General features: G+C 38.2%; 1 protein-coding gene across 5 annotated transcripts in view; it reads right to left on the reverse strand.

Moving 5' to 3' along the window:
* LOC110451822 overlaps positions 1 to 18,164 on the reverse strand; it is a 185,852-nt gene that overhangs the window by 136,940 nt on the left and 30,748 nt on the right. For 2 of the 5 annotated variants that reach the window (XR_002463106.1, XM_021500019.1), the window contains exon 1: positions 857 to 1,715. The exons of 1 other annotated variant lie outside the window; for it this stretch is intronic. Coding sequence is in view for 3 of the 4 variants with exons in the window: in XM_021500019.1 (XP_021355694.1) it covers positions 857 to 915 (59 nt within the window). In the remaining variant the exon portion in view is untranslated. Of the gene's footprint in view, positions 1 to 856; positions 1,716 to 18,164 lie in introns of those variants that run through there. 2 more of the 5 variants (XM_021500020.1, XM_021500023.1) reach the window with 1 other exon arrangement.

Here is an 18,164-nt window from a genome sequence, read left to right on the forward strand (position 1 = left end):
ATACATACTGTACTGTGTATACTGTTAGTTATAGCCTGTATACCCCATCTCTGGACTCTAAGTATACATACTGTACTGTATCTACTGTTGGTTACAGCCTGTATACCCCATCTCTGGACTCTCATTTTACATACTGTACTGTGTATACTGTTAGTTACAGCCTGTATACCCCACCTCTGGACTCTAAGTATACATACTGTACTGTATCTACTGTTGGTTACAGCCTGTATACCCCATCTCTGGACTCTCATTATACATCCTGTATTGTGTATACTGTTAGTTACAGCCTGTATACCCCATCTCTGGACTCTCATTATACATACTGTACTGTGTATACTGTTAGATGTTCAATCAATAGAGCTGGTGCTGGCTGCTGCAGCTGTGTACACTAATCTACCATTTCTGGTTCTATTACATTTAGTAATTATATCAATTACGTCCAATAAAGAACATGATTTACCCTGTAACGCTGACACAAACTTAGGCAATAAGACAGATTTACTGATGATAAAACAAACATGGTATAATTACGCCTAACTATAGCCAGACTAACTCTATTGTACATGTTGTTATGTATAAGTCGGGGGGGGGGGGGGGGGGGGGTATTCACCATAGCTTGAATCTCTTTAATCAAGGCCAATAATCCATAGTAGAAGTTAACATCGACAAGCTGTATTGTAGGGAATATAAATAGGGCACTGAGTGTACAACACAGTCTTAGTACACACATCTGTTCTAGTTAAACATTACCGGGTGACAGAATCAATCAATATTTGTTCACCTCATCACAGTCACTTCAGTACAAAAAGACTAATGTTTATACTGACATCTACAGAGTACAGCATGACCAACTCACCTGGTCCTCCTGAAGGAGGCCCGACGCTTGTCAACGTCCACGAAGTAACTGCTTAGCATCCTGGCGATTAATACACACTAACACAATAAGATTTAACAGAGAACATTAAATCTCTCCTGACAGATCATGACTGTTGATCCTGGAAACCTACATTTAACCTTACCAACGGTTTTGCACTTTTATCAAAACCAGTTGTCAATTTCGATTCCTCACTTAGCCATGAGTATGTCACTCATATCTTAACACACTGCACCGTTTGATTATAAACTATTCTTCCGATCCTTTGTATAAGTTCATCCTTTTTAAATGTTACTAATCCTTCCAAGGCGACACACATTCATATTTTTCCACTGAGTAGTTTTTCAAATCACATGTCATTTCAAATCTGTTTAAAATCAACTTAAAATTGACCATGCAGAAGTGAATAATAATATGGGTGATTTAAATTTCCAAAGACGTCATCTACACTTTGACAACCTCAACAAATTAGTAGATAAATTCTAGTGTCCACTAAGGAAACTCCAACCCTTTAAATGAGTAGTCCCTACCACCAGCTGACGAGGCAGCAGACCCAACCGAGTCAAACGTCTTTGTGTAAGTGAAACAAGATTACATGAACACTCTACAAATGGAGTTGACGTCTGTGTCTGTCAGGTTTTCTTTACTGACGGTGTCACACGACTTTTCCCCCTAAGCTCCCGACCTTCAAGTTCACGCTTGAGTAATGATGCAGAGGATCAGCAGAAGGTATCTTGGTCAGGAGGGGGTAAAAATATGTAAATCAGCACACCGGTATACCAGACCAAAGACAAATCTGTTACCCAGATTGTACGGTACCTAAAGCCTGCCCAAGTGTTACAAAACCACTGCACAGTCTTACCAAGGTAAACAAAGTTTTTAATAGCCCCATATCTAGACCCACGCTGTCTAACGACAGATGCAGTTTACCTGACTAAGAAATATCTGTGACGAAATCTCCAAGTCATTCCGTTCAAACTGTAATACCTAAGTACAGCTATCATCTGCCTACCACTTAACACAGTGTTATGTAAGACAGAAGCTGTTTTCATGGGCAGGAATTTTTTGCTAAATTGATAAGGAGGATATAGGATGTACAATTTCTGATACATAAACGATGGAATTTGTTATCACAGCAGACAATCTCAAGTGGGAGTCAGGTGATGGACCACTGACTGTATGAGATAAACACGGAAAGGATGAACAAATAAAAAGTACAGAAAAAATATATAATAAAAAATTATTAAATTTAGCAAAAGATTAAGAAAGCTTGTTTTGTTGAACAAAAAAGGTTTTAAAAAGATCTAAAATATTATTGGTTATTTTCCAGCATTTGAAGGCTTTTAACTTTCTTTAACAAAGAGAACTTTGAGCCACATGCTAACTATAACCTACGTACCCCTATCCCAAATCCACACCCACCCTGAATCCTGAGGAAGAAATGTTACATTATTTTCATTGAAGGGCAGTTCAGTATTAATTTGAAAAGTCAAATATACATAAATAATATGAATTTTGAATGATATTAAACTGTGAATTAATGAAAATATCTTCACATCTTTATCTAGCAGAAATTTCAATCAGCTAAATAAATTTCTATTTGATCATTAATTTGGTCTGTTTTACAGAAACTATGAAAATTATGTATATATATATTATAGAAAATATTTTATATATCAGTCTGCAGCTGTTTCATTGTCATTTTTAATACCCAATATACAATATGTACATAAATATTCATCAGTATTGTTGACCCACATACAATCTTATATGTGAAAAGCAGAGCAGCACATGTCTAGACAATATCGGTTATAAATATGTATTTATACATGTACTAAAACCATATCAACATAAACAGCAAACCAATAAACACCCTGTTAAATACAGGATCTGGTTTAATGACTGTGAATTAATCACAATGTGTGTATTCATTGTTAATGAGATAACAAATTTTACCTTGGTGAGTATGAAGTGAGTCAGTTCAAGCTATCTATAAAGCCTGGTTAGATTACGATAATCCATGGAAAATGGATTTCTTTATCATTGAATAAATAATGAAAAGTAAAAAGTCTATGTATACATCTGTATAAGATGCATATCTTCGTAAACAATGTATATACCAGTACAATGCATCAACAGGCTGTATTGAATATTTTGAAACAGTCAAGTTTTCACGCATAAAGTACCAGGCACATTGTAAGTAGATTTATCTGTGACTTTGAAAACCATGCTGTACAAAATGTAAATGTGCATCTTTAATTCTCTTTAGCAAAGTAAACTGTAGCAATTCCTAAATGTTTATATACATTTTTAAATTCAATCTAAACAAGGTAAAGTATTGTAAGAATTTCATACCTCCCCATCTCTAAATATAATTCGGAAAAATCAAACAAAGGGCCACAACTCTGCATAAAGTTGGACCCAATTTCAGTACCAGACAAACTGTGAATCCATAGGGTACCCATATACAAAATTTGGCAATTGTAGGTGATCAGATTTGAGATGTGCCTCGGACAAAGTGATACAAGGTCAACAAAGGGAAGTAACTCTAGGTATAATGGGGAATGAGACTCAATTTCAGTATGCTCCACTCCACAAAAAAGCCTGTCAATCATAGGTGACAGAGTATGTTAAGTATGTCTTGGACAAAGTCACATATCGACACATGGACGAACAGTGCAAACCAATAGTCCAATCTGACAGTACCTGTTGGGGACTTATAATGTCTAAAAATGTATTTCCCAAACAAAATTTTGAAATGGCAAAATGTGACAAAAGTAGAATGATTGCTTACAAATACATTTGTGTTACAAAAATTCAATTTAAAATGTTGATGAAATGTATTGTGTTTCCTATATAGAATTTTTCATTGATTGCTGTTTTTTGTAAGGATCACTACTATAAGCTGTATAGACATGTTGGAACTGGTCAATAAACAGTTAATTAATTATCCACACTTATCTCCAATCTACGTACAATGAACACATCCCTGTACAATAAATATATCCTCACACTCAACAACCAAGGCTGATTTGTCAATAAAGATAAACATCTGTATATAAGAGGTAATGGATATTGGTTCATTCTTGATTAACACCCTTAAGTAGCCAGAAAAAATCCGGCTGCCTACCAACCTTGTACTATACCAGTCAAAATACTGTGACCATCTCATAAATATTCATTAAGTGACATCAAATTTTGTCAAAAGATCATGAATATTCATTAATGGGCATCTAATAACAGGGTCAATTATCTCTCTTCATTAATTATTCATGAAGCGTTTAGAGTAACAGGAATGTCTAATCAAGAAATTGCCCATTGATTCAATTAGAAGAAAATTGTCCATTAATTAGTCAACTGCCAATATTAAGTGATTGTCGATTGATATTCAAGCACAGACCTTGGATTTCAATACACAGCTGCAGTGTTGACACCGGAGATGTTCCATAATATATATCATACCTCTTATATTGTCATCTATAGCTACATTATCGTCCTGTTACTGTTGTTCTGCCTTAAAAACCAACAAGGTACAAGATTCAATGGTCTGCCCTTTAATTTGAAGTCAATCTGTATGACAACTGGTATTATAAATGGTGTTTCGACAGGCAAGAGGAAAGGAAGTGCTACTTTAGGAGGCCTAACAAAATGTTCAATGTAACAGATTACAACAGGTCCAAATTGTTTAGAATCAATTATAATATTAGCTCATAATCATGTGAGGCATTGAGAGGGTGACACAATAAAGTCAGCACTTTATAAATAGATCACTGAAGGTTTTTTAATTGTAATTGTGAAGAAAAGCATATGAATAAAACAATTTCTTCATAATTCAATCTTTCCTACGAAACTTCATCACTTTGACTCTGAAATAAGATGTCAGAAACACAAACCTTTCAATGTAGTGTTATTTTGTTATCATCACATTTTCTCTAACAAATGACATATAATAATACAACATTTGATATATATAGCACCCTATCTAGCTAGAATAAGCCACTCTAAAGCACTTTATATTACATAGATATACAATTTATACAATCAATACAATTAACCTATACTTTGAATTATACATTAATCAAATTTTGAGGAATTTAAAGCAGAATTTACTATAGTCTGTACTCTGGAAATTCAGGCAGGTCTATCACAGATATCCAGGTATACCATGTTTGCATTAGTTAGGGCTCAGGATGTAAGCTGAAAGAGACGGGACACTTATTAAGGTAATCAAAAATAAGTTACGGCAGTTGCTGGCTGTAGAGGTGACGTAACTATCAGACACATTCCAAGGAAAAATTCCATAACTGTTTGCTCCTTTTTTAATGGGAGGGTTGCTTACAGTAGGAGTGGAACTAGTTAAGGGGAATAGGGTACAGTTTGTAAAGCTATGTCGCCAGGAATGGTCCACTGCTAGAATATTGTTCTTTCCTTGTACTAAAAAAATATTTTCAGAGATACCTATCCCCAGTACCACAATTCCTCAGATATTTTTAAGAACGGATCCAAAGATGTAAGTCCCATATCTCTAAACATTATAAGTTGCAGACATTTCACTGGATGTTATATACTTCCTCAGCAGCAGCAACTTTGATAATTTACCAAATGAATGGAAGGCAGAAGTGTATAGGAAAAGTAATCACAAAAACGGGTCTAGTATTGATAGTATACAATGAAATATAATATTTTTGCCCAGCAACGTTTTCATCCTTGTGTCTTTTATAGTGTCCAATGCCCTGCCTTGAATTCGCCATTGCTATTTGAAATTTTGCTTATATCAAAAATTCGCCCTTTTTTGTTGCATTGTAAGTAATATAATCCCTGCAGACTTGGTTCCCTTTTTTCGAAGGCTAAAATCTGGTGAAAATAAAGTTAATGTTAATTTGCAATTTTAAATTATTATCAGGTTTTATAACCATGTTCACTAACCATGCACATATGACTTTGATTTTCAAGGATAACTTCTTCCTTGGGATGGTAAGGGTTAGACAGATATGATAGAAAAAGTCACTGTATCTCTTCGCACCTCAAATCACGTTTTTTCTCAAATTAATTTCTGACTCAGAAAATCCTAGCTTTGTTTACAGTTTACCAGATATATTTAGACAATGTACTTATTGTATATGTCATCTATAGTACAGAAATGTCAGAATCCCTTACTGCTTATGAGTTAAAGAAAATCTGATTCACACCGGTTGAAGACAGACAACATGCAAAGCCACAGACAAGGAATGATGTGTTGGATCACCCTTTACATTAGATGGTCTCCCCAGTCCACTGGCTTCTGTGCAGAACTGTCACACTCGGCCACCATCACTGTGCACCTTGACAAATGGTATGTCAGTATAGTCTAATGTCAAATAAATCTTCATTTCCTTTAATTTGTTATTAGTGCTAATCCCCTCCAATTACCCCCTCCCCCATCATCAGCGTCATTGAGTCAGCCACTAGGTGGCGAGCCTATCTGTGTACTGTTGTCGTTAACCATTGACCCAGTTCTGCCGCAAATCTGATCAATGACATTTACAAACAAATGCTAAAACTGTATAAGAAACAGTCTCGCAAAAAAAAAATCAATGATGTTACATGAAGTGGGATCTAATCAATTTCACATGTGGTTATACCAGAGCGTATTGATGAGAGCGTATTGATGAGAGCTCAGTATTACACTGTGTGGTTATACCAGAGCGTATTGATAAGAGCTCAGTATTACACTGTGTAGTTATACCAGAGCGTATTGATGAGCCAAGTATTACACTGTGTGGTTATACCAGAGCGTATTGATGAGCCCAGTATTACACTGTGTGGTTATACCAGAGCGTATTGATGAGAGCTCAGTATTACACTGTGTGGTTATACCAGAGTGTATTGATGAGCCCAGTATTACACTGTGTGGTTATACCAGAGCATATTGATGAGCTCAGTATTACACTGTGTGGTTATACCAGAGCGTATTGATGAGCCCAGTATTACAATGTGTGGTTATACCGGAGCGTATTGATGAGAGCTCATTATTACACTGTGTGGTTATACCGGAGCGTATTGATGAGAGCTCGTTATTACACTGTGTGGCTATACCAGAGCGTATTGATGAGCTCAGTATTACACAGTGTGGTTATACCAGAGGGTATTGATGAGAGATCAGTATTACACCGTGTGGTTATACCAGAGCGTATTGATGAGCTCAGTATTACACTATGTGGTTATACCGGAGCGTATTGATGAGAGATCAGTATTAAACTGTGTGGTTATACAAGAGCGTATTGATGAGCTCAGTATTAAACTGTGTGGTTATACCAGAACGTATTGATAAGAGCTCAGTATTAAACTGTGTGGTTATACCGGAGTGTATTGATGAGCTCAGTATTAAACTGTGTGGTTATACCAGAGCGTATTGATGAGGTCAGTATTACACTGTGTGGTTATACCAGAGCGTATTGATGAGAGCTCAGTATTCCACTGTGTGGTTATACCAGAGCGTATTGATGAGAGCTCAGTATTACACTGTGTGGTTATACCAGAGCGTATTGATGAGCTCAGTATTAAACTGTGTGGTTATACCCGAGCGTATTGATGAGAGATCAGTATTACACTGTGTGGTTATACAAGAGCGTATTGATGAGTTCAGTATTAAACTGTGTGGTTATACCAGAACGTATTGATGAGAGCTCAGTATTAAACTGTGTGGTTATACCAGAGCACATTGATGAGAGCTCAGTATTACACTGTGTGGTTATACCGGAGCGTATTGATGAGTTCAGTATTAAACTGTGTGGTTATACCAGAGCATATTGATGAGAGCTCAGTATTACACTGTGTGGTTATAACGGAGCGTATTGATGAGAGCTCAGTATTACACTGTGTGGTTATACCAGAGCGTATTGATGAGAGCTCAGTATTACACTATGTGGTTATAACGGAGCGTAATAATGAGAGCTCAGTATTACAGTGTGGTTATAATCAGAGTGTATTGACAGACTCAGTATTACACAGTGTGGTTATAACGGAGCGTATTGATGAGAGCTCAGTATTACAGTGTGGTTATAATCAGAGTGTATTGACAGACTCAGTATTACACAGTGTGGTTATAACGGAGCGTATTGATGAGAGCTCAGTATTACAGTGTGGTTATAATCAGAGTGTATTGACGGACTCAGTATTACACAGTGTGGTTAGAATCAGAGTGTATTGACGGACTCTGAGTATTTCAGTGTGGTTATAATCAGAGTGTATTGACGGACTCAGTATTACACTGTGTGTTTTTAATCAGAGTGTATTGACGGACTCATTATTACACAGTGTGGTTATAATCAGTGTATTGACGGACTCAGTATTACGCAGTGTGGTTATAATCAGAGTGTATTGACGGACTCAGTATTACACAGTGTGGTTATTATCAGAGTGTATTGACGGACTCAGTATTACACAGTGTGGTTAAAATCAGAGTGTATTGACGGACTCAGTATTACACAGTGTGGTTTTAATCAGAGTGTATTGACAGACTCAGTATTACACAGTGTGGTTTTAATCAGAGTGTATTGACGGACTCGTATTACACAGTGTGGTTATAATCAGAGTGTATTGACGGACTCAGCGTATTGATGAGCCCAGTATTACACTGTGTGGTTATACCGGAGCGTATTGATGAGCTCAGTATTACACTATGTGGTTATAACGGAGCGTAATAATGAGAGCTCAGTATACAGTGTGGTTATAATCAGAGTGTCTTGACGGACTCAGTATTACACAGTGTAGTTTTAATCAGAGTGTATTGACAGACTCAGTATTACGCAGTGTGGTTTTAATCAGAGTGTATTGATGAGAGCTCAGTATTACAGTGTGGTTATACCAGAGCGTAATAATGAGAGCTCAGTATACAGTGTGGTTATAATCAGAGTGTATAGACGGACTCAGTATTACAGTGTTGTTTTAATCAGAGTGTATTGACGGACTCAGCGTATTGATGAGCCCAGTATTACACTGTGTGGTTATACCGGAGCGTATTGATGAGCTCAGTATTAAACTGTGTGGTTATTCCCGAGCGTATTGATGAGAGATCAGTATTACACTGTGTGGTTATACCAGAGCGTATTGATGAGAGCTCAGTATTACAGGGTGGTTATAATCAGAGTGTATTGACTGACTCAGTATTACACAGTGTGGTTATGATCAGAGTGTATTGACGGACTCAGTATTACACAGTGTGGTTATAATCAGTGTATTGACGGACTCAGTATTACACTGTGTGGTTATAATCAGAGTGTATTGATTAGAGCTCAGTATTACACTGTGTGGTTATAACGGAGCGTAATAATGAGAGCTCAGTATTACAGTGTGGTTATAATCAGAGTGTATTGACGGACTCAGTATTACAGTGTGGTTTTAATCAGAGTGTATTGACGGACTCAGTATAACAGTGTGGTTTTAATCAGAGCGTATTGATGAGAGCTCAGTATTACAGTGTGGTTATACCAGAGCATAATAATGAGAGCTCAGTATTACAGTGTTGTTATAATCAGAGTGTATTGACGGACTCGGTATTACAGTGTGGTTTTAATCAGAGTGTATTGACGGACTCAGTATTACAGTGTGGTTTTAATCAGAGCGTATTGATGAGAGCTCAGTATTACAGTGTGGTTATACCAGAGCGTAATAATGAGAGCTCAGTATCACGATCAGACAACTCAGTATTTCAATGTGTGATTATACTGTATAGTGTTGATAAGACATGTCAGTATTTTACTTGTATTTTGCAGGCATACATAATGTATTCTTTAAAATGAAGATTACAGTGATTATATTAATATTCGATTAGCTTGTTTATATTTCATGTCTACATTACAGCTATGGTCATTTAAGGACATGCCTGCAGATTTTTGTGAACAAGCAAAGATAGTTAGATACAGAAGTATACATATTTATACCATATAAAGCAATAACGCCCAAGTATTTGGTTAGTATACCAAACAGAGATTAGTGACTCACACCATGGCAATCATGAATGCCTACAAGGAAAGGACAACAATCTACAGAATGACAAATATTTAACATTCTATTATTGGTGAACAAGAGACCTTCAACACTTCAAAGATATTTCCTCAAATACAATATGTACATTTTGATTTCAAATATTCAATTAAGATAACATACTGCACTAGTGCTAGAGGTTATCTTTATTCAATAAAATATAGAAATGTAATGTACACAATTTTATATCATTTAAAAGCATATTGGCAAAATGTAATAATTGATTTTAACCTACATGAGTCACGCATGATCAGCACAACACATCTAGCTGACAGACGGGGAAAATAATATACTCGCTATCAAAGTTCTGTCATTTTTTTCTTATAATTATTACAGCAGAAAACAGGCTGCTCTATTCTCGTAGCCGAAAGTGCAATTTTTTCGCAAAAATAAACAAATATTCATGAATACTTTCCCAATTTTTATGAAAATTGATATTACAATATTTTTCTATATTCATGCAGTCAGACTCCCGTAGAAATTGAGAGAGAAAAAAACTGGAGTTATTTAAGAGCAGATAAAAACAGTTTTATTATGATATGCATGATTATAAAACATATTCACTCATAAAATCAATTTACGTAATAACAAAAGGCCTGTATCGCTCACCTGAATATGTTTAAAATAATTGGTATGAAGTAAAGACATAGCACTCCATGGTAGGTGCTGTAAGTACATATGAAATTTCAGAAAGATTCATCCAGTACTTGAGATATAGCGAGAACAAACTTCAAACAGAGCCCCACCCCTATGGCCCTAGGGGGGTCATACCCACCAATTATACAAAATTGAGACCCTTTGGCCCAAGGATGCTCCAGACTAAATAAGGATAAAATCCCTTAATCTCTATGGTAGAAGAAGGATTATAAAAGTTTTACTTCTATTCCCCCTATTGGGCCCCGCCCTCAGCCCCAACGGGGAGGCCCAGACCCACTGTTTATCCAAAAGTGGTTCCCCTTCACCCAAGGATGCTCCACACCAAATATGGACCAAATCCTTTCATTCCTACAGAAGAAGAAGGATTTTAAAGATTAATTTGCTATGTTTCCCCTATTGGACCCTGCCCCTCTGCCCCCAGGGGGGCAAGACCCACCATTTATACAAAATGTGTTCCCCTTTCCCCAAGGATGCTTTTGACCAAATATGGAACAAATCCTTTCATTCCTACAGAAGAAGAAGTATTTTAAAGGTTTTACCTCTATTTCCCCTATTGGGCCCCGCCCCTCAACCCCCAGGGGAGCCAGACCCACCATTTATACAAAATTGAGTCCCCTTGGCCCAAGGATGATGCAGACTAAATTAAGATCAAATCCCTTAATCCCTACAGTAGAAGAAGGATTTTAAAGGTTTTACCTCAATTTTCCCCTATTGGGCCCCGCCCCTCTGCCCCCAGGGAGGCCACACCCACCGTTTATACAAATTGAGTCCCCTTATAGTAGCCTAAGGATACTCTAGACCAAATTTAGTCAAAATCTACTTGGCCGTTCAGGACTAGTAGCGTTTTAAAGGAAAAGTTGACGGACGGACGGACGGACGGACGGACGACGGATTGTGCGGTATGGCATTATAATTAAGCTCACCAGGTGAGCTAAAAATGAAATAAGAGAAAAAACTTTCACATATATACACAATTCTGTTATAACTTCATAATGCTAAATATTTAAATTGTGTTTAGCCTCTTATTTCTCCCATCCCCCTTTAATATCACCTTCACCAACCCAACAATATTACACAAATATTACACTCCCTCAACTTAATTAACTAGCAACACAAACACTATACAAGCATATAATAACTTATAGATGTCCATTTACACATCGTTCACACATCGACCACAATACCAGCGTACGAGCCCCGAGGACATGTCCACGATGTATGCACACAAAACAAAATTCACCGTTTATGACACTACAATGATCACATTTTTCCATTTTCCCTGAAAATGAACATTTTGTGCAAACTTGTCTAATATTTTTTATTACATGGCAACAGACAGAGTATGTGACGAATACGTTTACTGTAATCGAGAGTGGTTTGTTTCCTATCAGTACCATAGAGCATGGCACTACTCAAACTATCAATATTGAATGATCTTCTATGACTCAGCCCATCACCGCTCAGCACAGGGGATCCCCATGGGGAACGTGTGCTGGTACACACCAACTGTGGGGCCTCTTTTAGGGAATTTATTAAAAGACATGTTTTTTGCATAGTTATGTCTTTAAAGATATGTAGAGATTTCTGCACAGTTAATAGTTTAAATCAGTTTAAATATCATGATCGATCATCAGCTTCCTCTAACCAAACAATGATTGATTAAAATCTATTAAATTTTGGATTATCTTTCAGATATCTGAATACTAGCAGTGTCTAAAATACTGTACTTGTATTTCTCACTAATGTGTTTGAGTATTTACGATTGGGTCAGTCAATAAACTTACACATGAAGTCAACTGTAAAGTCATGTGTTTACTCGCTATTTCATTGGTATGGTATAATCCATCAATCAAAGTTACGAATATAGTGATTTATGTCATATTTCATTAATAAAAAAATTGGCAAAAAGATACAAAAGCACAAAATCTTGCTCTGTTGAATGTTTACAATCTGATTGGCTCTTGACTTCTTTCATTACAAGACGCTTGTGCTTATATATGATACAAGCAACAAACTAAAAAGTCCCTACTCTTGGTGCATACCATATCGTCTGCTGAAAGGCTGAAAGGACATAAAAGCGGACGTCAAGCTGTCAAAATCAAATGTGCGTATATGTACGAGTCAGACATACTAAACTAGAACTGTACGCTAAAGGCTAACAAATACCCCCCTCCTATATAAACTAGAACTGTAAGCAAAAGGCTAACTAATACCCCCGCTCCTATATAAACCAGAGCTGTACACTAAAGGCTTACTTATGCAAATCAATATAGTCTCCCACCAGTAATGAGTTATGGTAATCACTATTTTATTAAAAACAAAAAAATAAAATGAAATCCCAAATTAAAATGCCAGTGCACAACAAGATAAGATACTGATCATTCATGCAAAGTTTCAATCAAACCCACCCGTTCGTTATGGAGGAGTTGCGCGGACAAGTATTTCGCAAAAAGGGGCATAACTCTATCACAAAAAGTCGAATTCCAAATTAGAATGCCAGTGCACAACTTCATAAGATACTGACCATCCATGCAAAGTTTCAATGAAATCCACTTGTTCGTTATGGAGGAGTTGCGCGGACAAGTATTTCGCAAAAAGGGGCATAACTCCATCACAAAAAGTCGAATTCCAAATTAAAATGCCAGTGCACAACTTCATAAGATACTGACCATTCATGCAAAGTTTCAATGAAATCCACCAGTTAATTGAGTTTTCGGACAAGTTACTGCGGACAACAGACATCCAGACAGGGTGATTCCAGTATACCCCCCCCCCCCCCCTAACCTCGTTGTGGGGGTATAATTATGTGTTGTACTTCTGACAAAAAATGGTTCCACTGTACATACAAACTAAAGTGTCCAGACTAACAAGGTTCCACTGTACACACACATACCAAAGTGTCCAGACTAACAAGGTTCTACTGTACACACAAACCAAAGTGTCCAGACTAATAAGGTTCCACTGTACACGCACACCAACATGTCCAGACTAACAAGGTTCCACTGTACACACACACCAACATGTCCAGACTAACAAGGTTCCACTGTACATACAAACTATAGTGTCCAGACTAACAAGGTTCCACTGTACACACACCAACATGTCCAGACTAACATGGTTCCACTGTACACACACACCAACATGTCCAGACTAACAAGGTTCCACTGTACACACACACCAACATGTCCAGACTAACAAGGTTCCACTGTAAACACACACCAACATGTCCAGACAAACAAGGTTCCACTGAACACACACACCAACATGTCCAGACTAACATGGTCCTACTATACACACACACCAACATGTCCAGACTAACATGGTCCTAGTGTACACACACCCCAACATGTCCAGACTAACATGGTCCTACTGTACACACACACCAACATGTCCAGACTAACATGGTCCTACTGTATTCACACACCAGCATGTCCAGACTAACATGGTCCTACTGTACACACAAACACATGTCCAGACTAACATGGTCCTAGTGTACACACACACACACATGTCCAGACTAACATGGTTTGTACACACACACACATGTCCAGACAAACAAGGTTCCACTGTACACACACACCAACATGTCCAGACTAACATGGTCCTAGTGTACACACACACCAACATGTCCAGACAAATAAGGTTCCACTGTACACACACACCAACATGTCCAGACTAATAAGGTCCTAGTGTATACACACACCAACATGTCCAGACTAACAAGGTCCTAGTGTATACACAGACCAACATGTCCAGACTAACATGGTCCTACTGTATACACACACCAACATGTCCAGACAAACAAGGTTCCACTGTACACACACACCAACATGTCCAGACTAATAAGGTCCTAGTGTATACACACACCAACATGTCCAGACTAACAAGGTTCTAGTGTATAGACACACCAACATGTCCAGACTAACAAGGTCCTAGTGTATACACACACTAACATGTCCAGACTAACAAGGTCCTAGTGTACACACACACCAACATGTCAAGACAAACAAGGTTCCACTGTACACACACACCAACATGTCCAGACTAACATGGTCCTAGTGCACACACCCCAACATGTCAAGACAAACAAGGTTCCACTGTACACACACACCAACATGTTCAGACTAACATGGTCCTACTGTATACACACACCAACATGTCCAGACAAACAAGGTTCCACTGTACACACACACACACATGTCCAGACTAACATGGTCCTACTGTACAGACACACCAACATGTCAAGACAAACAAGGTTCCACTGTACACACACACACACATGTCCAGACAAAAAAAGGTTCTACTGTACCATCACACCAACATGTCCAGACTAACAAGGTCCTAGTGTATACACACACCAACATGTCCAGACAAACAAGGTCCCACTGTACACACACACCAACATGTACAGAATAACAAGCTTCTAATGAACACACCCCAACATATCAAGACAAACAAGGTTCCACTGTCCACACACACACACATGTCCAGACTAACATGGTCCTAGTGAACACACACACCAACATGTCCAGACTAACATGCTCCTACTGTACACCCACCCCAACATGTCCAGACTAACAAGGGCCTAGTGTACACACACACCAACATGTCCAGACTAACATGGTCCTACTGTACACACACACCAACATGTCTTGACTAACATGGTCCTAGTGTACACACACACCAACATGTCCAGACAAACAATGTTCCACTGTACACACACACCAACATGTCCAGACTAACATGGTCCTCCTGTACTCACACACACACACATGTCCAGACTAACATGGTCCTACTGTACACACACACCAACATGTCTTGACTAACATGGTCCTACTGTACACACACACCAACATGTCAAGACAAACAAGGTTCCACTGTACACACACACCAACATGTCCAGACAAAAAAAGGTTCTACTGTACACACACACCAACATGTCCAGACTAACAAGGTTCTACTATGCTTGAATGTGTGCGTGCTGGTGTATTAACTACACACTCAAAAACCAAAGTGAGTCTAACCTTTGGTTCCCTCGTTTCCTTGGTTCCTTGGTTATATCTTAATATCAACCTGACTAAAATGGTCAGGGTGGTCGGGTGGCGCAGTGGATAGCTCACTTGCTTTACACCAAGGCAACTGGGCCCGGGGTTTGATTCCCCGATCGGACGTGAAAAGGTTTGGGGTCAACTGCCCGACCACGTGGGTTTTCTCCAGGTACTCCAGTTTCCTCCCACATTAATTAAGACCCACTTCGCACTAACATCCTGCCCAAAAAGATTGATTAATATGAGTTGAAATAACTTGTTTCATAATTGTTGTAAAATAAATAAAGTTTATAAAACAGTTTCAGTTTATAGACAATTACTTGTGTCCTTTTGAAACTTGTCCACAAAACTAAGATATTATTAGGATGATAAAGGTAAGATGTTACTGATGCAAAAAATACATGTTTCCAAGCATAAAATACTGAAGCCTTCACAAGTTTATCTAAAATAGTAATTTGCCTTTAGGATGTTAAACAACCCAGAGTCCTCCACGCTAAATGTTATTACATGATTCATTTTACTTTAACATGAGCATGTACGCCAAGTAATTGTTGTGTTTAAATTTCAGACAGATTTCAATGCTGAAAATAACATTTAAGCAAAAAATCAATACACACAAAATGATAAGCCTGCTTAATCCGGCGATTAAGTTTGCCCAGGGGGGATATTGAATCCACTATCATTGATATACTGCGACGTTAACATTGGGGCTAGAAACAATGGTTAAGTGTGTGTAGTTTGGTGGGGCTTGAAACAAGGCTTTGTTAAGTGTGTGTAGTTTAATAGGGCTGGAACCAAGGCTTGGTTAGTGTGTGTAGTTTAATAGGGCTGGAACCAAGGCTTGGTTAGTGTGTGTAGTTTAATAGGGCTGGAAACACGGCTTGGTCAGTGTGTGTAGTTTTGGTAGGGTTGGAAACAAGGCTTGGGTAAGTGTGGGTAGTTTAATAGGGCTGGAAACAAGGCTTTGTTAAGTGTGTGTAGTTTAATAGGGCTGGAAACAAGGCTTGGTTAGTGTGTGTAGTTTGGTAGGGCTGAAAACAAGGCTTGGTTAAGTGTGTGTAGTTTAATAGGGCTGGAAACAAGGCTTGGTCAGTGTGTGTAGTTTTGGTAGGGTTGGAAACAAGGCTTGGTTAAGTGTGTGTAGTTTGGTGGGGCTGGAAATAAGGCTTTGTCATTGTTTATGAAAACAATTCCACAATTAACCTATTTGCCGATGATACCTACCTTTACATAGAAGTAGACAATCCCGTTACGGCACATTCTACATTAGAATAAGATATTAATAAAATTCATGTGTGGTCCCGACAGTGGCTTGTAGACTTCAATCCCCAAAAACTGAAACTATGATAATAAGCAGGAAACGAAATCCCATTTACCAGCCCCCTCTATATATGAACAACTTTCCAATAAATAATGATCCTCTCACAAGCACCTTGGTGTGTACTACTCTAGAGATGGTCGCTGGCTAGATCAAGTTAATTATATCATTGTCAAAGCCTCCTTTAAAATCAATATAATGAAATCTTTGAAATTCCAATTAGATAGAAAAACTTTGCAAACAATATATTTCTCTTTTATAAGACCACTTCTCGAATATGGTGATATAGTATGGGGAAATATTCCAAAAGAACTGGAAAAAAACCTTGAAAACCACAATGTTGAAGCTGCTCGGATAGTAACTGGCGCGACAAAACTAACAAGAGGCCCAGAGGGCCTGTATCGCTCACCTGGATACCTAAGCAATCATGGCAAACTATTCTCAAAATGAGATCAAGGGAATAGGCCAGACCCCAAGGCCAATCCTTGTAGCATAGCTATATTACATTTTTCATGCCCAGCAATTTTATGTATGGTTATGGGGTGGGGATCTCAACTGTTTCCAAGCTTTGACTCAGAAACTAGGTCCCTAGAGTTGTGGCCAGACCCCAGGATCGATTCTAATATCGTGACTGCATTTGTCTCTTTTTGCCAAGCATTTGTATATATAGTTTTGGGGTGGGGATCTCAACCGTTTCAAAGTTATGACCCAGGGGCCAAGTCTGCAAGGGTGGGGCAGACCCTGGGACAAATTCTAATGTCATGACTGCATTCGTCTCTTTATGCCCAACAATTGTATATATAGTTTTGGGGTGGGGATATTAACCATTTCAAAGTTATGACCCAGGGGTTAAGTCTCCAAGGGTGGGGCAGTCCCCAAGGCCAACCTGGAAGCATATGTGCAATCATCTCTTTATACTCAGCAATTGTATATATACGTTTAAAGGGTGGGGCTCTCAACTGTTTCCATGCTGTGACTAAGAAACTAGGTCCCAAGGGGTTTGGTAACACCCCAGGGTCTATTCTGATATCATGATTGCATTCGTCTCTTTATGCCCAGCATTTGTATATATAGTTTTGGGGTGGGGATCTCAACCGTTTTAAAGTTATGGCCCAGGGACTATGTCTCCAAGGGTGGGGCCAGACCCTAGGGACATCCTGGAAGCAAATGTGCATTCTTCTCTTTATACTCAGCAATTGTATATATGGTTATATGGTGGGGATCTCAACCATTTCCAAGTAAT

Source organism: Mizuhopecten yessoensis, unplaced genomic scaffold, assembly GCF_002113885.1.
Source record: "Mizuhopecten yessoensis strain PY_sf001 unplaced genomic scaffold, ASM211388v2 scaffold6211, whole genome shotgun sequence".
NCBI classification, from domain to species: domain Eukaryota; kingdom Metazoa; phylum Mollusca; class Bivalvia; order Pectinida; family Pectinidae; genus Mizuhopecten; species Mizuhopecten yessoensis.